Here is a 23,679-nt window from a genome sequence, read left to right as displayed (position 1 = left end):
GCCCATACATATTGTTCTAGCCCTCTAGGGGTTCCGAACTCTAACTCCATTCCATGTACTCAGATCCCGGCCTGATCCTAGGCCTTACAACCACCAATCACCCTATCCGAAATCCTTGGTCTGTATTTCGCCCCATCGAACTGTCACTTACTCATACCAGCCCACACTCTTGGCTGATTGAAACACTGTTGGATCCCAAACAGCTAATTGAACTCTAGCGCTTATCGATCCTCCTGAGAATTTTCCAATTCTCCCCACTTAGAGCACTAACTATCCACCACCGCTCGCCATAACTGACCTTCCTTAACAACCCTTCTCAACACATTCCCTTACACGCGAACTGATTCACACTAGAACGAGCAACCTTCACCAAATCACATATCAACACTAATTGTATCGAACTCGAAAGAAGCCCGACCTTCAGCTAACCACTCCTCGGACTGCAGATGCCACCCGACATTCAGGCCAAAATCCTGATTTCCCACTAATAATCCCCATGGATGATAACCAACGAAAATCCTAATACCAAAACCCTTAACCGAACCATAACCCTCAAGCAACAACGAATACAATACCAAAATCACACAACGAGACTAGCAGATATACAATACTCCATAATAATCATAAGATAACAAAATATCAAGAAGGAAACATACCCGCAGCTGCATCCGGCACTGCCCTGACCTCCTCTGTCGTAAGCTAAAAAGCACGACCCTGAGCTCTCGGGGGCTCCGCTCCACCCTGACCTCCACCCGTAATCCTCAAAGTGGCCGGTGCTAGAGCCTACACCGGTCCTACAGCAAGCTGTGGACAGTTGACCCTCAAGTGTCCAACCTGACGGCAATGATAGCAAATCCTCAAATCCTGAACCGGGGCTGTCTGCCGACAGTCCCTCGCATAATGCCCCTCCCTTCCGCACTTGCGGCATGCACCACCAGACCTACAAACTTCAGTGTGACTCCTCCCGCATTTCCCACAAGCGCGGCTGCTCTGATCTCCCAACCTTGAATCAACGGTCTTGGACCGTTTCGGCGTCGGCTGCGACTGTGCTGGGGTCTGCCTCTGTTCTCTCAAATGTAACTCAATCTCCAACTCACGCCGCCGAGCAGCCTCCTACAACTCCAGCAAGGTCTCACACCTCTGTGTAGACACAAACTGCCTGATATCCCTCTTGAGCATACTCAGATATCGGGACATCTGAGCCTGCTACGAAGCAAACTCCGGGAAAAACATCGCCCTTTCTGTGAACATCCTGGTGATCTCCGTCACCGACTCTGAATCCTGCTTCAGCTCCAGGAATTCCTGAGCCAATCTCTCCCTCTCAACTCGCGGAACATAGCGAGTACTGAACATCTCAATGAACTGATCCCAAGAAACCGCAGCTCGCTGCACATCAGAATACAATCCCGTGGTCAACCTCCACCAATCCTTCGCCCCGAGCCTCAAAAGGTTCAGAGCACACCTCACCCTCTGATCAGCAGGGCATGAACACATGAAGAAACACCCCTCCATGTCTGACAACCATCTCATAGCAATAATCGGGTCCTAAACTCCATCGAAGGTAGGGGGCTTCGTATTATCAAAGTCCCGATACTGAAAACCTCTACCGGCTCCTCCCCCTGCCGCTGCTACAGCCGATGTATCCGCCGTGGCTGCCGTCTCTGAAAGAGCTGCATAGCGCTCATCAAAATACTCAACCATGGTGGTCTTGATCGACCCAAATAGTTCCGACAACTCGGCCCGGAACATAGCAGCAACCTCATCATGCAGGATCTCACGAATCCTAGCATCCAACTCGTCTGTGCTCATCTGACCAATAACCTCGGGTGGTGCTGACCCACCCTGACCGCCTCCTCCTGCTCCCGATCCTAACCCGGATCCACTCCCAGCATGCCTCGTAACCACCATACTGAAATTACTGCAAAACATCAGACGATTCTCACTAACCTAAGAACCGACTCTCGACCCAACCCTAGGGGTTGTGACTTCCTTGATACGCGTATGGGTCATGTGCTTTTGGTAGTACGGGCCCATACTACCTTCCACACCTACCCATATTTATATCAAGTATCACCACAACGCCCTAATGAAGAACAAGCATAACAAGCACTCAACCCTCACTCCTAGAGGAACACTGGAAATCTCATACAGAAGGAAACCCTAGGCTAGTAGACATCATAAATCATGCAACTCTATCATGCAATTCCTGAAGACCCCTAGCCTAGTACTAGCATGTTGTTCTATCATATCTCATATCAAATAACTTGTATGGTATTTTAGGGTTACTTACTGGCTCCGGCTGATCGTACCTCTGCGTCCTCCTTTACTTATTTTTGAAAACCCTTTTTAAATTCTCTTTTGAAAACTCTCCTTGATTTGAGACTGGATTCACACGAATGTTCCTCCAATTCACTCAAATCAAGGCTCTGATACCAACTTGTAACACTCTAAAAATTCCAACCAATTTAAACTTTTAAAAAACAACCCAATTTCATAAAGTTATTACAAAAAGATTTTCAATACATTTATTATCATAGTATTTCCCAAAAACCACATCGCAAACACATAAAACTCGAGGAGCGGTACGATCATGCATTTGCCTTGCCACGGTCTCCTAAAGTACCTGAAACATTTAAACCACAACTGTAAGCCCGAAATCTTAGTGAGATACCCCCAAAATACCAACGCCATACAAACATAACCATATCATATAATCGATACAGAACAACCATGCACTTCGGGTCTACTATGTGATTGGTCCGCCGCACCGGCCTACAGTCCACCTGGTCCACCCTCCGAGCCTAGCCATATACATCGAGTCAACAGTGTGATTGGTTCGCCCGCACCGGGCATTCAATCCACCTGGTCCACTCTCTGAGTCTACAGTATGACTGGTCCGCCCACACCGGGCCTTCAGTTGGCCTGGTTCACTCTCTGAGCCTCGGCACGTCTGGTCCGCCCTCGTGGGGCCTACAGCCTATCCGAACCGCTCGCTGGGCTTGCGGGATAACCGGTCCGCCCTGGGTATGTTGGCCTACAACACAAAGCAGGACCCGCCTCAACCCAACTCCAGCCCAACAACCATGTGCACATAAATATACAATCATATAACAATACACATCCAACCAAACCGATCTAGCAGATCACATAACATAACATCATCCTAACTAGGATACCGACCTTACCGGTCACTAGCATAGCATCATCCTATATACCAGGATACCGACCTTAACCAGGTCTCTAACATATACCATCCTAACTACCAGGATGTAAACATAGCAAAGCAATAACATAACAACAACACCCAGATTACAATCCGATAAAGGGCCGACCTTGGTGCCTTAGACCCTGTTGATATAGTGAGGATAACTCACCTCGCAACTGCTGACTGAAAAGGATAAGATCACGCTGCTCTAACCTCCGACATGAACTCTACCACTGGTCATTACCAAAAGACTGAACTCAATAAATACCCATAAATACCAAAATACCCCTGGAAGTCAACTGGTCAACTCTTGGTCAAAGTCAAAGTCCTCAATCAAAGTCAACCCTCCTTACTGACTCTACTCGCCGAGTCAACCCGCTGACTCGTCGAGTCCCCATGCTTTGAAACTCCCATAACACGACTCAACTCGCCGAGTCACCCCAATACTCGCCGAGTCTCACAACTCTGAGTCTAACCGATTCACAGCTTAACCAGAAAAGGTTAGGACCTCACGACCAGACTCGCCGAGTCCAAGGCTATCTTCAACCAACTCGCCGAGTACCACTAGTTCTTAGCTCATACATAGGCTTTCCAAGCCATGCAGGGTCTCAAATCCATAGATCTACTCTTATACAAGCCATCCATCACGTAAAGTAGCAAACTTTATGTGAATCCAAGGAGATCTAAGCATAATACACTCTTGGCTAAGGCTTGGGACTAAAAGGCTTCATCAACAACTCTTGAACATGGACTTTATGCTCTTTTGGATCATCACGACTCTAGATCTGAGGTAGCAACCTCAGATCCAACCTCCAAACTCAAGATAGCACTAAATCAATTCCCAAAAATCCCACAAATGATAGATCTAGATGGATAGCAGCTCAAGCAATGAATCCTTACCTCCAAAGAGGACTCCAACTGAAGAATAAGCCAAAACCCTGCAAAGCCCCTTGCTCCAAACCTCTTAATCTTCAAAGATTTCTTCAACCAACACTCCTTCAAGACCCAAATGCTATCTAATTCTCTCACACACGAAAATTTTGGGTTTCTGGACTTCAAGGGGGGAGCAAAGAGGCTGGGGAGAGGGTATTATGTTCTTTATATAGGGCTCAATCCCTGAGATTAGGGTTTTCTCCACACAGCACCAACTCGCCGAGTCCAGCCACCGACTCGCCGAGTTGGCCACTTAACACGCGACCAGAATCGCGACCCTACTCGCCGAGTCCACCCATAGACTTGCCAAGTTGACCATTCACATTTTTACTTTGAACCCTGAACTTGCACTCCTGAACTCGGGATGTTACAGAAGAAAAGTTAATCATGGATTTTATCTATTTTCTCATATTTATAAAAATTACTGGTATGCATAATTTAACCAGTCCACTTATGAACTGACCGATTGGATTGGATATCCAATTACAATCGGATTAGATCGGATGCGGAATTTCAAAATCTAACTGGATTGGATCATCCTAAAAATTGAATGAATAACTGAACTGAATCAATCCAAATGTATATCCAATCTCAATCCACATAAATATTGAATATTATTATCCAAAGCCAGTTAATATTATTAATTATTCTGTAAGAAAATAAGTTGAAGATTTGAAATTAATGTGACTTTGTTAGTCTTATATAGCATAATTGTGTGTGATTTTATTTTTAATTATCATAGTTATATTTGATTATTCGAAAGAAAGAGATTAGAATTGGTTAGATAATAGATAACCAATAGATTAAACCAATAAAAAATATCCAATGAATAAAACATATCCAATACAACATCTAATTGGATCAATTCGGTTTGGTTTTATATATTGAATTGTATTACATCGGTTGACAAAATTCAACATCCAATAGATTATTGGATTGTGATGGCTCCATCGAAATTCATTGGACTTGAATCAATAAACACATACTTTGTTCATTTTCCCACTAATGTGGGACAAACCAAAACACAAGTACTGTCAATAAAAACCATTTCCATATCCAAATACGATATTATCCTGGATCTACCAATATAAATTTATATAAACATAAAAATAATTAATTATTAAAACTTTTAAATTATAGTAATCAATTTTACAATACATTCATACTTAGAAATTGCAATCAATATCATACTAGTAATATATGCTAAGTTGAAAACCAAGATTTCAGATTCAAAGTTCAAAAACAGGAAATGTCAATGTAGCACAATAAACTTAGGTGTTTTGTCAAATTTGACCATTTATATATTTTTTTTGTTTTGCATAATAGGCAATCTAACGTATACTGTATATGTCGATTAAGTCGCTTTCGTTAGTTTTTAACAAATTCCTCGTTAACCAATTATTCTAAATTACATGAATGATCCCTATGATTTTAAGTTCTTTTGTGTTTGGTCCCTCCTTTTGAAACAAATGAAACACTTGATCTCCAACCACTACCTCTCATTACCTACCACCATCAGAAACCTGCCAACCACCGTAAACTACCACTGGTGACCGCTAACCATCACCTGTCCCACCCCTCGGTTAACTCCGAATACAGGACCATTGGAAAAAATGGGTCTGCCACACCCCAAGTCGTATTCTCCGGCTAGGATGTCCCCCCCACCTCCACCTCTGCTTCATCCCTCCTTATCAACTCTAACTAGAATGTCAACTAGAATGTCACATTTCACTGAAATTTGTAACTCGATCGAAACCTGATGCAAAAAACAATTACCCTCGTTTCCAAGCCCTCCATACCCTTCTGTAATCCTCTTTCCTATTTACAAACACATCAATATCCTCCACAAGCTCTACCTTCTTGTCAAGATCCATAACTTTTTTTTTCAATAATAAGGCAAGTAATTCTTCAACATTGTTTCCTTATGCTTATTGTGAAAATTTAGTTCAAAGAAATTAGGTTTAGACTGGGAATTCGACTTGTGACCGACCTCGATCACTTCGGTGTGCAAAAACCAGGTGCCTTTCATGGTTTGGAAGACGTCGATTATGGGTTAGTTGTAATCAATTGTGACTGTGACTTCGTCGTCTTTTTCAACTTTATTGGCTTTGATTCAATGTGTGGAGGGAGATAAATTGGTGCCCAAATAAATATTGGCGGCTTCGAAGAGCTGGTTGGGGGTGAGGCGATCGAATTCCTTGATGAAGACGGTGGTTGGGCAGAGAAGCGTTTGAAGAGGGATTTGATATACTCAGTTGGAATGAGATTGGAAGCAATGGTTTTGAAGAGGAGTGTGGAGGCAGTGAAGGATGTGGCGGTTGTTAAGAAAGATTTCGGTGGTGGGAGGGATTTGTATGAAAACATGGCTATGATGTGGAGGAGCTAGGGACTCTGCACAAAAGAAACTGAAATCATAGGGACCATTCATGTAATTTAGAATAATTGGTTAAATGATGATTTGTTAAAAACTAATGAAAGGGACTTAGTTGACATGACAAAACACCTAAGTTCAATCTTAAAGGGTTTAAAGGGTGACATTTTCCATTGATACGATATTTTGGACACATGATACGATATTTTGGACATTTTCCATTGGTACACAACTACACACTACATACAACAAAGCTAAGGGATTAAAAAAGCAAAATGGTAAAAGCACATGGACCAAAATAGGTCATTTAAAACGTAGTAAAGCCATAAATTGGACATCTTTCATCTTTGGTGAGGAAGGCAAACCGCGTTCATCCTGCTTCCTCGTCTCTCTCTGTCACACGGAAGAATTTTACTGTGATCGACGCTGCATACTCCATAACCATTTTCTTACAACTACCCCCTCTCTACATCTTCTTCACTCCCACTTTGAGTTTTGAAAATTTTGAAATGGAGGTGTTCTATTACATGGTGTTTGGGGGTTTAGGATTGATTGTGGCAGCTTTGGAGTTGAGTAAGAACAACAAAGATCGAATTAGCACTTCTCAGTCATTTACTTCCTTCAAGAACAATTATCTTCTTGTCTACTCTCTCATGATGGGTACGCCAGATCGATTTCCTTTACTTGCGCTGTTATTTTTAGGTTCTTAACGTGCTCCATAAGATCTGATGCGAATTTGATTATTCGCGCTTGCTTCTGAATGTGAATCTCTCTCTCTTTGTATATATAAATATATTCGACGAGATGCCGGATCGGGATCTTTGGTAAATGTAAAACCTAGTGATGCACTGTCAATTCCTTATTTGATCAGTTAATTTTTCGCCTTTTTTTCAATATTTAACGAAGCAATTACCAAAAATTGAATTTCGTATATAAGAGACCCACTCGTGGTGATGTCTACTTGTCAGATCTTATTTGTTCTCCATCTGTTTTTGATTGATAAAGAAGAATTACAAGCTTGTAGAGCTGAAACCTAAATTCCGTCATGCTATAGTAAAGTTGAAAGATAGAGAAACTTGGAATGGATTACATGTGAGATGAAAGTATACGAATAGTTAGAAATTAAAAAAAGATTAAGAGATGTAGATGTTTAGTTTGGATCTGTTAATGTTTATGTTTATGATTCTGAATCTGATGGTCTGGATATAGCTGGAGACTGGTTGCAGGGTCCTTATGTGTATTACCTTTACACAACATACGGGTATGGGAAAGGAGATATCGGGCAGCTATTTATTGCTGGGTTTGGATCTTCCATGCTGTTTGGCACAATCGTCGGCTCTCTAGCTGATAAACAGTAAGCTTTCAACTCTCTCTCTCTCTCTCTCTCTCTCTCTCTCTCTCTCTCTCTCTCTCTCTCTCTCTCTCTTAGCCATCAATTTTTCATATATTTAAAGTTTGTTTGCTACTGAAATTACAGGGGTAGAAAGAGGGCATGTGTGACATACTGCATTACTTACATACTGAGCTGCATGACCAAGCATTCTCCTCAATACAAGGTTTTGCTGTTGGGTCGTATCTTGGGTGGTGTTGCTACTTCTCTCCTGTTTTCTTCGTTTGAATCATGGCTCGTTGCTGAACACAACAAGGTAATTTTGTTTGATTTTTAAAAAAAAAAAAAAAAGATGTGGTGTATAATTAAAAGGTAATTGGTTGACATCTGATTTCAGAGAGGGTTTGAGCAACAATGGCTGTCTTTAACTTTCTCCAAGGCCATATTCCTGGGGAACGGTCTGGTTGCAATCATCTCAGGGCTGTTTGGTAACTTTCTAGTGGACAGTGTAAGTCTAGGGCCTGTAGCACCCTTTGATGCTGCAGCATGCTTTCTAGCAATCGGGATGGCCATTATATTATCCTCATGGGGTGAGAACTATGGAGATCCTTCTGACAACAAAGACCTGCTTTCCCAGTTCAAGGCGGCTGCTGTAGCTATTGCTTCAGGTACATTTTTTTTTTTTTTAAAATTTATGAATTATGCTTTGGTTGATTAATTTTGAAACTAATTGCGTGTCTAAACTCTAGATGAGAAGATTGCACTGCTAGGAGCCATACAGTCTCTGTTTGAAGGGTCCATGTACACGTTTGTATTCCTGTGGACTCCTGCTTTGAGTCCAAATGATGAGGAGATTCCACATGGTTTTATTTTTGCGACATTCATGTTGGCATCCATGTTAGGAAGCTCGTTTGCAGCTAGACTCATGGCCCGTTCCTCACCTAGAGTCGAAAGCTACATGCAGATTGTCTTTTTGGTTTCTGCAGCATCCCTTTTGCTTCCTATACTCACAAACGTATAAAACCTATCTCCCTATAATTAAATTATTATTTTTTTTAAAAAATAAATAAATAAATAACCTATCCTCTCTTAATTAATTTGTAACAGTTCTTCGTAATAGCTCCTCCTCCTTCTGAGGTGAAGGGTGGAGGGATCTCATTGGGTTGCAGTATTCAACTTCTTGGGTTTTGTGTCTTTGAGTCTTGCGTTGGAATCTTTTGGCCGTCAATCATGAAAATGAGGTCACAATACATTCCTGAGGAGGCCAGAAGCACTATTATGAACTTCTTTCGCATACCCCTCAATATATTCGTTTGCATCGTGCTCTACAATGTATGCTGCTGCTTTTTTTTTTCTGTAAATTTTCTTGATCTTTAGATGCCTAACATTTATTCTTTTGGTTGTGTTTGAAGGTAAATGCATTCCCCATTACGATCATGTTTGGAATGTGCTCCATCTTCCTTTTTGTGGCTTCTGTTTTGCAGAGGCGATTACTGGTCATAACCGATAAGCCAAGTGAGTGATGATCGGATTTATTTATTAATTTGAAGCTGTTTTTACTAAGAGTTTTTATTTATTTATTTCAGAGTCGGAAGATTGGACATCGTTGAAAGAGAGAGATGTTGAGACTGAGCCATTAAATGATGATTAGCATCAAATCAAAATTCAAAATAGACATATACAAATATGAGAACACATCCAACAAACACATGTCATTCATGTGTTTTGATAAGATTAGTTTATTCAATCGGCACGATCCATGTCCACCTGGCTACACAAACACGTGGAACAAAGAGCTTAAAGTAGCCTGCCTGACTTGCAAGGACTCTCGGCGTCAAACCAACTTTTTATTATTATTATTATTATTATTATCATGTACTATAATTTTTACCCATTATTTTCCTACTTGTATTAAGGTCTCAAATAAAAACATTTGTTTGAGACTGTATTTTTGTCCAACAACTTGGGTTTTTTTAATGTGATTTCAAGTGTGAACTATATAATACATACAATATGATTCTTTTATAACGATCACAAGTATATGCAATTTAAATGAGGCCCCGATTGATAATTGACATTCGACAGTCGATTGAGATTGCAACCAAAATTCAACACACTTGAGCAGCAAATTAACATTAACCAACAATTGCCAATCATATTCATATACTGAATTTTATAATGTTACATACAATTGATTGAAGATGAAAACTGAGGAATCTGATCAAAACAAATACAAGTTTTGTGACTTTATTAGCATCATGCTACAAGGCAACAGAAATATACATTACATGGTGATGGTGATGAAGAAATAATAAATGATGAGAAACATTTACAAGAAACGACCACGTTTTGCAGGTGCTGAAGCAGTTTCCAGGTCTCCAATGAAGAACAAGATTCTGTCAAGAATCCCCATCTGGCGATCATGTCTGCCCATAAACTCATCTTCTGTGTACCTGGTTGCATCTGAGCTTGTTGAAGCAGAAGCATCATCTTGCAGATTTCTTGAACCCAAATGTCTTTGAATTTCTCCTTGGTGGATCAGGAAATAGTCATCTCCTTCCCTTATGATCTTCAGCCCCCTGCAAACAATTTATACCACTTTTCAATGAATACTTATTGTTTATAATTATAAGTAGCAAGTAGCAAGTGATGATGATGGTTACTTACAATCCAACACGATCACACCGATCTTGAACTGCATATACATCTTTCCATGACTTTGATTCATCAGTGGGTGCATAAAATATGGCTCTCTCTATTCCCCATCTTTCTTTAAATAGGTTGCACCAAAGATCATTTTCCAAACCAAACACCTTCCACTTCCTGCACACTTAAGTTAACAAACAACAAACTATTCTATCACTCTTATAGCTCACCAATTTCAATATCAACTCTTGTTCAACAAGAAATCAGGCCATTTTTTACTCTGAAAACATAACTTACAAAACTAGAAGCCAAAACTTTGTTCTAATAAGGGACTCTTGGTAAACAGAATACAGAATTTCATGGTTAAGAGGTTGCATTTATTGAACACAACTTCTCTGACTGAATAAACATCCAAATACAAGCATTTCCATTTGCAAACTCATCAAGACTAGTACACTGTGGTTTGATGAGTGTATGCAAGATCAATTTCCTAATCACATGTCGTTCATCCTAAAATTCTCTGATTTGTCTATGAAAAAAGACCAAGAAAAATTGTACAGCTGATAATCTCTAGAGAAACCCAATATATCACGACATGGAGTCATGATCCACACATATACCAATTCTTTTGTAAGTTTCTCTCGACCGCTAGATTTAAATCAATTACCACATTAAAAAGAAAAAAAAAAGGAAAGAGTATCTAAAGAGACTCTAAAGATAACTTTCCGACTACAGTACAGTCAGCATCCTTGGATCCAGATCTTATCTTTGGAAATTCATAAAAAACCCGCATCACACGCAATCAAAATCAAGCAACCAAAACATCCAATTGTGCCCAAACCAATCGCACTCAACATTTTCGTAAAGGCCATCACCCATAACCACATAATTCCGGACAAGAAACAGAGAACAATCACGTACACACACAGAAACTGAATAGAGATCGATCATTTCATCAAACATATTGAATTTTACATAGTAAGCTCCGGAATTGAGGTTGTAGTTTACGTGATATGATTGGAGTAAGTAGCATTCAATGTTTATGTAAAAGCCTGAATAGACTAACCTTGCTGGGCTGTTACGAGGTCCTTATGATCCAATAAACAGAAGATTTTCATACAGAGATCCGCAGGTAGATTATCCATATACTTGATAATCGAATTTTTGAAGGAAAATAGATGGAAAGGACAAACTTGGTAACCATTAACCACCGATCGATGACGGAATACTTGTGTATTTTATTTTTCTTTCGTTTCTACATATAAGATCAGAAGAGAAATTTACAGTTTGGTCCTTGTCATTCGCACTTATCTTCAGTTTTAATCCTGCGGTCCTCATAGTTTCAAAATCCAACACGGTTGGTCCCTTTGCCTAACACCGTCAGAATTTTCTATTAAGTCCAATAAAAAATGTTTTTTTTTTCCTAGGACCAAAAGTATAGAAATCTAAAATCTCCAATTTTTGAAAGACGTATGAAATCCAAATTAAAACCCCTAAATGCAATTATGAGGAAGGTTACCATTCATTACATTTCCCTATAACTCAAGAGCACAATTAACTATTTATATTTCTCCTATATTCCTTCCATTCCATCCTTCCTTCATTAAAAAAAAAAAAAAAAAAAAAAAAGATGTAAAGATCTTATGCCCAAAGCACATTACAAACCAAGTGAGGAAAAAAATCAAGCGGGTATTTTATACAAATATCACCTACCCTATCCCTGCAACTCACATGTAACTTTGGGGAAGAAGAAAGAACCCCTGATCAATGTGGTTACAAAAAGGTTGATGACAGTGTATTCACGATTCTACAAGTCATCACTAATGTCGAGACTCTTTATGGGCTTTTTTTTTCAAGTTTATGAGTTTTTCATCAACAACTTAAATTGAAATTCTTGCGATTCTCGTAAAATAACGGTCAAGCTCCTCCTTATGATTTAAATAGGTTATAGTGTAGGAGTAAAGCAATGATCAATGGACCTTTTGAAATTGTGAGGTCTAAATTACAAAACTAACATGTTCATTTTGAAATGTAGGCTCATAAGAACATTGTAAAAAAAGTTTATTTTAATCAAAAAAGTTCTCAAAAAAGCATATACTTGCAATGATGTTATGTCCTAATAAAGAAGGTGATAAGAGAAGATGGCGAAAACAAGCGATCACTGAAGATGACCAACAAGGGATGAGGAAGCTGATGTTGAAAAATAGCTAGTGTCTAGTAAACTATGTTACAGTGTCAAGTGTCAACCCAACAAATATAACTCCAAGTCATTGTTACAATACTTATAAACGTAGTATAAAGTAAACAAAATCAATCTACAAATGACATGAAAAAATCGAGCTAATGGTTGTGCCTCTTTGCACGAGACATGTTTCAGTCAATCAATGGGGAGTCAATCAATCTGGAGGTGGTGTTTGTAAAATAAATTGTAATTTTTTTTGAATAAAAATGTATTAAAAGATAATTGAGAAGTAAGGGAGATTTGAACCTATGTTTGACTACTTCGGTTATGCAATTCAATCATGCAGATGTCAAATCAATTCTATTTAAGTCGGTACTTAAATACATTAATAAACTATATCGTCTCCACTTCCCCAAATTGTCTATTTCAAAAAACTCTTTATAATAAGCATAACCTTCTAATTTTAATCTAAACAAGCTCTTATAAATAGATTAAAAGATTGCACGAATTTTGTATTAATGTTCTAAAAAACATATGATCTTTCTCACAAGCTCGATAGCATAAGAATGCATGATTTTTGGTTTACATTAAAATCAATTTAACGATTCTTACTAGTTTTAAAGCTAAACCTACAATTTGGGGTCAGTTTGACATATGGATAAAACCAATTTGAAAAAAATGGTTTTAAACTTACAAAAAACCTATTTTCAATGACAGAAAAATATCATTTTCATCCATTATTTTTTTTAAATTGTCGTTGATACAAGGTTGTGGAGGTTCCCAAAACTTTTTTCTTTTTGGAAACTCTGTACCATCTCGATTGTCCAAAATAATAATAATTTTTTTTAAAAGTTAAAAGTAGAAAAATATCATTTACCGTCCTTTAAAAAAAATCAAGTTACGTGAAATGACAAAAACATAGATAGATGTTTCAAAACCAATCTTACGGGTTTGACATTTTTTTTTCCCAAATGGATTTTGACCATTTTTGAAAAAACGAACCTGTTTCAAAGTTCAAACTGATCCGTATGGATAACCGATTTATGCACCATGAGACAATACAGTATAACTGTATAAACACCCGTATCAGGCTACAAAGACCCATCGCGGGTCATGTTACTTGCTTGAAGGACATGAGACATGGACATCAGCACTTCAAACATGGAACCGGAACCCTCCAAGGCCAGTCTTAACCTTCTTCACATCCACTTCGTCTCGTCAACCGACTCTCCCGAGTTCGCTCGTTTGAACTGGGCACTGACTCATTCCTCTATCATCGGACTCGACGCCGAATGGAAGCCTGTCCGAGCGCACCAACCCACCTTCCCCACCGTTTTGCTTCTCCAAATCGCTTGTCGACTCAATTCCAACGAGTCAACTCAGGAGCACGACAAGTCGATAGTCTTCCTAGTAGACCTATCGGAGATCCTTTTGCCTTCGATCTACGAGCTGCTAAGAGACGTATTCGTATCTCCGGATATTTTAAAGCTAGGGTTTCGATTTAAACAAGACCTGGTTTACTTGTCATCTACTTTTCGTTCTCAGGGATGTGATTCTGGCTTTGATAGGGTACGTCTAATTGGCATGACAATGTATTTTGTAATCACAACCCCTTTGCGTATCACGTCGGTCTGAATTTTACATATGATTAGCACTCGTGCATCATGTGTTATGTAATACCTTTTCCTCGCACATCATTTAGTCATAACCGAAAAGGAATTTGAAAACTAATATCTAATTATTGTGATGTTTATTCTCGGTAAAAACTAAAAAGGTGGAGCCATTTTTGGATATTGCAACCATATACAGTCATCTATATCAGAAGCAAACGAGAAGAAAGACCAAGGGTACCAAGAGCCTATCATTCATATGTGAGGAACTTCTGGGCATATCTCTTTCAAAGGTTTTGTCTTTTTTCCTACTTGTATTTCTGTGCACTTGCATTTGGTATTTTAGGAGGATTTACAAATGTCCTGTTTTGAACTCTGAAAAGTATAATAATCTTGTTTCAGGAACTTCAATGCAGTGATTGGTCAGTTCGTCCTCTTACAGAAGACCAAAGGACTTACGCTGCTATAGATGCTCTTTGTTTGATTGAGATTTTCGATTTCTTTCAGCAGAGAGTTGTCAAAGAAGGTTTGGCTTTTATTGTTCACAATATTGTAATTGCTGTCTATCCAATGATATGCACCAGAGTTTGAGTTTATGAAGTTGCACATACTGAAAGCTATAGGTTGTGTTCACTGCTGCAGGGGCCTTGGGAAATCTGAGTGAAGTCAGTAGTTCAAGTTTAAATCTGGGGTTAAAGCAGATTCTGAGGGAACCTACCAGTTCCACAATAATATTGAGTACCAGATTTTGTGAGGCTGTGGAGATGGTGAGAGCCACAGCTACGATAATTGAATACCCTCAAAGAGTAGATGGTATAGGTGAAGTGGGAGTAAGTTTTAGGAAATCAATGGATTACATGGTGTTGCAGATTGTAAGAGAATATGGTGATAAAATAGTTTTGACAGAATCAGATGGCAAGCCGAAAACATCAAAAAGAAAAGGAAAAAGGAAATCCTCGACTACTGGTTTTAAATGTAAAGAACAGCGAGTGTATGACACTGATGAATGGCATTGGCAGGGCCCAGCACCATGGGACGTTTTGGTGGGGGGTGATGGAAGCCCAAAGTTTCTGTGTGATGTCATGGTAAGCAGAAATACCATAGTTTTTTTTTTTTTTTTTTTCTTTAAATTCTTATATATATATATATATATATATATATATATATATATATATATATATATATACTTTAGGTGGAGGGGTTGGCAAAACATCTAAGGTGTGTTGGAATTGATGCTGCTGTTCCCCATTCTAGAAAGCCAGAAAGCAGGTATATGATGAGTTGTTTGTTATGATGATAAAGTTGGAAAATTTTTTAAATATGAATTGGTGATGTTCAGGGAGTTGATAGATCAAGCTATAAAAGAGAAGAGAGTTGTTCTGACAAGGGATGCGAAGCTGTTGAGACATGAGTATCTGTTAAGAAATCAGATATACAGAGTGAAAAGCCTATTAAAAAACGACCAGCTAATTGAGGTATTATTGCTAGTTTATATTATTAGGTACCCTACAAACTACAAAGTAAAGTTGAAATGTGGATGTTTTGCAGGTGATTGAAAGTTTTGAGTTGAAAATATGTGAGGATCAGCTGATGTCAAGGTGCACTAAATGCAATGGCAGGTTTATCCAAAAACCACTGTCCATGGAAGAGGCGCTTGAAGCAGCAAAGGGATTTCAAGTCATCCCTGACTGCTTGTTTGACAGGAACATCCACTTCTGGCAGTGCACAGACTGCAATCAACTCTATTGGGAGGTACTCTCTTCTCTTCTCTTCTTGTTTGTGTGTTACAACAACATTATTGATTTATTTTCAGTAATATTATATTATTAATTATGTTTGTGGATGGATTTTGCATGCAGGGAACTCAATACCACAATGCAGTTCAGAAATTTATTGATGTGTGTAACATATAAACCCAACTGCATTTGCATCTTTAATTACTTAATTCTTGTTGGTTACAAAACTCTTTTTATTTACCATGGTATGCTAAGCTTCATAATAAATCAATAATCACATAAAAATGTTTTTTTTTGACGTTTTTGAAATACAAGATAATATTATTGGAGAATTATTGTTTTCGCTTTTCACTGTGATGGAGTCGCTCTTAAATTCGTTATTTCATTGGCAATTTCGCATGGTTGGTGGTTGTGGTTAAATAAAATTCTTTACTAATCTTACTTCTCAAACATCCATCCAGATTCTTTTCCTCTTTTGGCTGAGTTTTTAATTTTTTTTTATAACCAAAATCGTGTTTTTGAAAAAAAATATATTTACCAAATAGGTGGACTTTCAAACATATTTACCAAAAGAGTAACTATTCAAAATATTTTGCCAAATCAATGTTTTTTGTTTTATTTATTTATTTATGTATTTATTTTTAACTTTCAGCAATTGATTTACTATATAAGTGTTTTTTTTAACCTTCTTAATAGAGTAAATTACAGTCTTGGTCCATGTGGTTTACTGGTTATACTATTTTTGGTCCTATTTTTAGAAACGTAACACTACTGGTCCTATGGAAGGTTTTGGTAACAATTGTTCCCCTCTAACACCCTTAATCGAGGGGATGTTAAAAATTTTAAAAAGACAAAAATAACCTTTTACCATTGGTTCCGCCGCCACCACCACTGTCAACCACCATCAACATCACCCTCCTTTCTCTCCTCTCGTTCTCTTTCATCGCTTGAACGTTTCCGACACAAAATCAATACGAGAGCAGGGGTGTGTTTGCTGTTTTATTCTTCAACAAAAATCTCAAAACAAAAGACAAAAATCTCAAAACAAATGCTGAGATCTGGCATACTTAATAAGACATACCAGGGAAAACATAAAAACTCAATTGTTATGTTCTTCAGCAAAATCGACTTACATCAAAATTAGATTTCTCAAACGAATTCACTTTTAAAAATGAAAACTGCGATGAGATGTGTTTACAATTAAAAAACCATGACTAAAAAACTAGGTTTCTTAAGTGATTTATAGTCGACTTCGGTAGTTGTTTTTGAAATCAGATTTTCGACCTAATTCTTTCCCCGCCTGCAAATCAAACATTGTTTTGTGTTATCACAATTAGGAATTTAAAGAGTGATCTGGATTCATAATGGAGGGTGTTTGGACAAATTCAATGGATATATGGATTTGTTACAAAAATCAGGTTTGAGATGTGCTATTGGATTTGTTCCATCGGGTTTTGCGATGACCTTGGCTATTTAAACATCACCTAAATTCATTTGTTCTTCGATTCAGATTTCGAACCTTGCATTAATTCTTTAATTCAACTTTTGAACTAAAAGAGGTGCTTCATTGATCGATCTTTGCCCCGCCACCATCCATAGTTCATCCCCACCACCATCCATAGTTCGACTTTCGAACTAACATAGGTGCTTCAATCGTGGCTGTTGTGGTTGTCAAGAAAATCAAACGACATCTGCAATGACAGAGGTCATCGAAGATATATGTAGTAGAGGAGGGAGTTGTCAACGTCTTCTGTGGTGGAGGAGGGAGTCGCTGACATCGACTGTGGCAGAAGTGTTCGTCGGTGACAGGTGTCGTTGAAATAAAATAAGAAGTGAAGTTGGGAGGGAGCAACGACGTCTGTAGGAGTGTGTTTTTAATTTTACCTACTAATTTTGATTTGGAATAAAATAACTTAAATGATAAATATTTTTAAAACAACACCATTTTAGTAAATATGTTTTTGAGATGATCCACTTCGGTTAAAAAAAAATCATTTTGGGATTACATCACTTACCTTGGTGCCACGTTTCGATTTCTCATTCTCATTGGACCTCGGTCTAACCATATTTTTTTTTTAAAACTGATATTATTTTTATACTTTAAAAGTTCCATGTTTTATCCCTTTATATTGATTACTACTATGCCTCCTCTTAAAACTTTAAAATCTTACGGCTAGGGATCCAGATCATATTATGATCTGTCTATAGAAGGATCATAAGTTTTTAATTCAATTCAATTTCGTTTTCTAGTATTTATTATATAGTTCAACTTTAAAAATTCGACTACTCAATTTGAAACCAAAGAGTTTCATAGAAGTTCACACATTCATCTCTAGTTAAGCATATCTCATGATACTCGTGATATTTCATTCGTGGTCTTATACCTTTAGTTATAAATGGTCATAAGATGTTTTCTTCTTTAACACCCGCATATTCATGTTACTCAATTAAAATAGAATAAACTATAAAAATGACATTTTTATAGAAGATTATTTAGGGTAAATAATCTTAAACAAGTTAAAGTGTACGTGGCAAGGATTTTGTACATATAAAGAACATTGAAATCCGACTTTTTATTAAGAAGTTATGACTCTTCGAAGTTTCGTGATTAAACCAACACGCCTCTGCGTATTGTAAAAAATGAATTTTGATAAATTACTTTTAGCCTAATTGATCTAAACGAAAGTTGTATTAGTCGTTAAACTGAGAGCATGCATATAAAGAACGTCCAAATCTGACTTCGTGAGAGAAAATTATGATTTTTTGACGTTTCAATGCAGCAGTGTGAACACAGAAATCGAAATTCTAATTGGTTGATTGTTAGCTGAAACAATTTAAATGAGAATTGAAGATCTCGTGAATATGAACTCGTCGATCAAAAGACAGTCGATAATGGAGTTCGTATGAAAAAGTTATGAATTTCACACTGACTTTAACAGTCTAAACCAATCGAAAAATGAATTTTTGTTAGATCAAGAATTAGATGTTGAGACCTTAATGAGAGTTTTAGAGCTTGTCGAGAGGATTCTATGGATATAAAGAACGTCGAAAACGGAGCTCGTATGTAAAAAAGTTACGGTCATCCGAGGATTTCAGGAAAATACCTGATGTGATGACGTGACGACACCAGAGTGCGCCACGTGGCAGAAGAGGCGTCGACTCTCCATCGACGACAAGGTGACATGGTTCCACATAAATGTAACATCCAAAAATTCTAGACCAAAAATTTCATTTATGATATAACGATTCATAAAACAATTTATAGAAAACATCGTCATGTTATTTCATTTCATAAAAAATATAGATCATGTCTCAAAAGAATGTCATAAGATAGTAACAATGTTAGAGTACAAATCCCAAGAATCTCATATGCGTAAAATCGTGTGTGGGATGCGTTGTAATTGTGTCGGCTCATTTCCCTTTGAAGAAGAGCCTGAAACAAAAAACTGTAAACCGTAAACACAAAGCTTAGTGAGTTCCCCCATCATACCACATACCACACAATATACATACTGTCTAACATATATGGGTACTGGACTACCCCTTCGATCTCTTTCAACTAGTAACTGCTGTGACATCCCCAAAATCTCGGCCAGAAAAGACCGATTTTCATTTATGCTTTTAAATATTTTCAGAGTAAATCTTTTTGATTTGAAAGAGTTGCGGAATTTGTTCCCAAAAACAAAACATGATAAAACAATGTTTACCGAAGCATTTCATAAAAGAAATGTATTTTCATTATAATCAAAACTCGGGGTGTCATGTTCCGATACAGACCAATAAGCATAAACGAATACATTACAAGTCATATAACAAATATAAACATATGCAGACTTGTAAACAAAACAACTTGATGGTTCATCCATCTCATGCCCTTCCGCCACTTCCTGTAATACAATTTAAAACTGAGTGGGTCAGGCTTGGGAGCATGGTGAGCATATAGGGTTTTCAACCCACAATAAATATCATATTTAATTTTCACCAACCAACAATAACCCAATTACCCATTCCCGTTATTCTCACTTTAATGTCCCTAAAACAACTAACATAAGGGACCTAGTCTAAGAATATTTCATCGGGGCGACAACACATGCTTCGGGGGTACCTCAGCAATATAAGTCAAATAAGGCAACCATGAGGGGGATGGAGTGCAGCGAATGAACACCCAAGTTCATTAACAACTACAGGTGGCGAACCTGCTAATGTTTCCACAAGACTATCTAGAAAAGTATGTGGTCGTCATCTAAACTCCGCTAGATGACTAAATCAAACAACAACGAGGCCTCTCATCTGTTTATTACACACCAACTATCTACCCATGTTCTACCCAACATATTAGTAGATAAAAATATACATTTGTATACATAGTTTAAAAACCTGTATAGCATGCTTTAATTAACACATATATCACATAACAGATGAGGCACACACACACATAACACATATCTCATAGAGAAATAAGCAGATCTAAAAGATAGAAGAGAGTGAATACACATTCACACATAACACAACCAAATATATACACATAGCACATATTTTATTTGAAATACTTCATATTATTGTATTTGGAAAAAAGTAACTACACACTCACTTGATCAGAAGATGATCGGACAGCACTACGACTTGCAAAAGTAGTAATCCTCAGCAGATCTGGAAGATCTCTTCAAAAATCGAACTTCTTGCGGGCAGAGCTTCGGCTCGGGAACCGCACTTCTCGGGATCTTCGGGATCTCGGGACTTGCTTCGGGACTCGGGAACAATACCGGGGCTTCGGGGTACTTCTGGCACGCAAATCGATGCAAAACGGGAGAGAGAAGAGAGAAAATAGCAACCCTAAACGGCTGGCCCTTCAAATCTATTTATAGGGCAAATTTGGCCCTTGCCACGTCGTGGCAACCTTGTTCCACGTCGTGGGCTTGGTCGTCACTGCATGCGTCATCCCAAATTGCATCTGGGGGCCTTCCGGAGGTGACAGGACACTTGCCACGTCGTGGCAACCTTGTTCCACGTCGTGGGCTCTGACAGTTTTGGGGTTTCGCGCCCCGAACTTCAGAAATTCATAACTTTCGCATACGAACTCCGTTTTCGACGTTCTTTATATCGCCGCGAAGGTGAGATTATGATCTACAACTCTCGTTTAGACTCCATTGGCTAATTTTGACTTTATTTTTAATATATTATAAGTATATTACTTATATATTATCTTTAGTAGGTCGGGACAGGAAAACTCCGTTCGAAATTCATAACTCCATCATCTGAACTCCGATTCCGTCCGTCTTTCCGTCGTTGCACTACTATCGATGAGATCTTCAATTCTCATTTAGATCACTAAGGATAGATATCTATCTACCTTAAATTCACTATCTACGTCGCGCTGGGTCGTGCCGGTTCTGTTGTGAAACTTCGACATGTCATAACTTCTTCGTTATAACTCGGATTTCGGCATTCCTTATATCTCCGGAATCCTTGTTTCGACCACTACAACTTTATGAAAAGATATCGGGCTTATCTCATACTTTAATTTTGACGCTTATTTTTATTCTTAATTAATCAAACCACATAATTAAGCAATTAAGCACAAAACACATAATATTCAAATAATACACTTTTATTATTTCAAAACGGGTTACAAAGGTTAACTTAGACTATTACATTGCTAAAAATGGCAAGCCCGGAAACACAGGCGTTACAACTGCCTAGCATATCAGGGTGCTAGCCTACCCCTTCGGTCCTGTCGACCGGTACCTCGCCTAGCATATCAGGGTGCTGGCGTACCCCTTCGGTCCTTTCGACCGGTACCTTGCCTAGCATATCAGGGTGCTGGCCTACCCCTTCGGTCCTTTCAACCGGTATCAGGGACTATTTCACCCCTACTTCTACCACATAGCATCCTATTACATAAACATATAAGTAATATGTTGCCTAGCTTATCCAGGTGCTGGCATACCCCTTCGGCCCTATTGACCAGTACTGGGGTCTATCCTACCCCTCCTACCACTATCACATAACATCATAGCATACTAGCACATAAAGCATAACAGCTAGTGACATACCAGATAATTATCACAAAGACAATCATCTTTACTATAGCTCTTACTAGTGGGCCAACATTGGTGCCTTCGACTCACTTCTACTGGAAGGTAACTCACCTCAATGTCGTGAAGTAGCTGAATTGTCCTTGGCTTTGGGATCAAATCTCCTCAAACTCCTACACATAAAATCTCTTTTAAGTACTCTTTCATACTCATAACACCTCTTTAAGGGTCAACTCTGGTCAAAGGTCATGGTCAAAGTTAACATCCTAGTCAAAGTCAACATCCTAGTTGAATCAACTCGCCGAGTTGGTCCATCAACTCGTCGAGTTCCTTGATCTATGAACCTCTAGAAATCTCGATCCTACACGTCTAGTTCTTTCATGAACTCGTTGAGTTCCATGATCCATAAAATCCTGAAATCTCGATCCTACTCGTCGAGTTCTTTCATGAACTTGTCGAGTTCCCCTTACTACAAAGTTGGGACATTTCACTCACAACTCGCCGAGTCCCTCATTGAACTCGTCGAGTTCCTCACTCTTCATAACCCAAAACCATGGCCAACTCGCTGAGTCATCTCCTAGACTCAACGAGTTTGCTCAGTAACAGAAAACGTTGAGGGACCACGACCCAACTCGCCGAGTTGTATGAACAACTCGTCGAGTCCCCCATAGTCTAAACCCATTTAGTCATTTCTAGTCGGGCTCAATGCTTCCAAACCATAGATCTGGACCCCTAGTACTATGTTACCATGTAAATTTGCTAACTTTACGTTCATACATGGTGTCATGAAGCTAATAACACCAAAACTCAACTCCTAAAGAGATATAAGGCATGGAGAAGGGCCAAGACTTAATAAAGCTGGCAACTTTAAGTCTCATAAGGCCATGGACATATAGATATGAAGTTATAACTCCAAAACATGCTTGCATCCATGAATGGTTCCAAAATAGGCTCCTTAAGGCCCTAAACTACTCCATGAAAAGATCTAGTAAATGAATAGTCAAGGTATAGACTTTATACCTTAAGAAGGTTGCTTTGACAAAGAACTCTCTGGATCCAAAGCTTATTCCTTCAATCAAGCACTTCTAACTTCCACTCTTTCAAGGAAATACCAAGGAATCACTCTCTTTTCACTCACATACACTCAAAAGGCTCAAGATTACGAACTAGGACTTTGATGGACTGAGGGAGGCAATGAAGGAGGCCAAAATAAAGTGTTAAGGTCCTTAAATAGGGTGCAAACCCTGAAAATTAGGGTTTCACTCTGGCAACCCTACTTGTCGAGTTGAGGCTTCTCAACTCGTTGAGTAGACTTCAAGTCCCACATCCAAGATTCGTTTCTACTCAATGAGTTTGGGGCCTCTAACTCGTTGAGTCCCCTTGCAAAAATGAATAATTTGGCTTAAAATACATACTAGGATTCAGGCGTTACAATAAATTTGACATGTGGCACCACAAGAACAGGCCATGTGATGGCCTTCTAAAAGGGGTATGGTGTCAAGATATTGTGACAATACGTGGCGAATGCTGGGAGGAGCCACCAAAACCATAAGGCGTAGCGCGCCTATTGACCCTATGCGGCACACGCCGCCTTTAGTATATATAGGACTTCCGTTTTATTCATTTTTCAC

The 23,679-nt window shown here is 38.6% G+C and overlaps 3 protein-coding genes across 4 annotated transcripts; 2 read left to right on the top strand and 1 right to left on the bottom strand.

Moving 5' to 3' along the window:
• The first annotated feature begins 6,854 nt into the window (after positions 1–6,854).
• On the top strand, positions 6,855–9,867 carry LOC145088949 (Major facilitator superfamily protein). The gene is made up of 8 exons (XM_079027447.1): positions 6,855–7,169; positions 7,719–7,863; positions 7,987–8,155; positions 8,237–8,507; positions 8,589–8,854; positions 8,947–9,171; positions 9,252–9,354; positions 9,426–9,867. Exons 1-8 carry the CDS (start codon positions 7,019–7,021, stop codon positions 9,488–9,490), a joined length of 1,395 nt encoding a protein of 464 aa, XP_078883573.1. The 5' UTR covers positions 6,855–7,018; the 3' UTR covers positions 9,491–9,867.
• Positions 9,868–9,974: 107 nt separating this feature from the next.
• Positions 9,975–11,733, bottom strand: LOC145088950 (uncharacterized). The gene is made up of 3 exons (XM_079027448.1): positions 11,552–11,733; positions 10,507–10,669; positions 9,975–10,418 (listed from the first exon to the last, which is right to left on the bottom strand). The coding sequence occupies exons 1-3, from the start codon at positions 11,628–11,630 to the stop codon at positions 10,169–10,171; spliced, it is 492 nt and encodes a 163-aa protein (XP_078883574.1). The 5' UTR covers positions 11,631–11,733; the 3' UTR covers positions 9,975–10,168.
• Positions 11,734–13,725: 1,992 nt separating this feature from the next.
• On the top strand, positions 13,726–16,311 carry LOC145088948 (3'-5' exonuclease domain-containing protein). 2 transcript variants are annotated; one of them, XM_079027445.1, is made up of 8 exons: positions 13,733–14,236; positions 14,442–14,570; positions 14,680–14,803; positions 14,920–15,362; positions 15,470–15,546; positions 15,617–15,752; positions 15,826–16,029; positions 16,137–16,311. In XM_079027445.1, exons 1-8 carry the CDS (start codon positions 13,808–13,810, stop codon positions 16,188–16,190), a joined length of 1,596 nt encoding a protein of 531 aa, XP_078883571.1. In that variant the 5' UTR covers positions 13,733–13,807; the 3' UTR covers positions 16,191–16,311. The 2 variants fall into 2 exon arrangements, with proteins under 2 accessions (XP_078883572.1, XP_078883571.1); XM_079027446.1 differs by lacking the exon at positions 16,137–16,311 and having other exon boundaries at positions 13,726–14,236; positions 15,804–15,966.
• Positions 16,312–23,679: the final 7,368 nt, after the last annotated feature.

The sequence above is a fragment of the Lactuca serriola genome, chromosome 2, assembly GCF_051521515.1.
Source record: "Lactuca serriola cultivar US96UC23 chromosome 2, Lser_US96UC23_V15, whole genome shotgun sequence".
NCBI classification, from domain to species: Eukaryota; Viridiplantae; Streptophyta; class Magnoliopsida; order Asterales; family Asteraceae; genus Lactuca; species Lactuca serriola.
The sequence above is the reverse complement of the archived record's forward strand: the minus strand, read 5'-3'. Positions and strand labels throughout refer to the sequence as shown.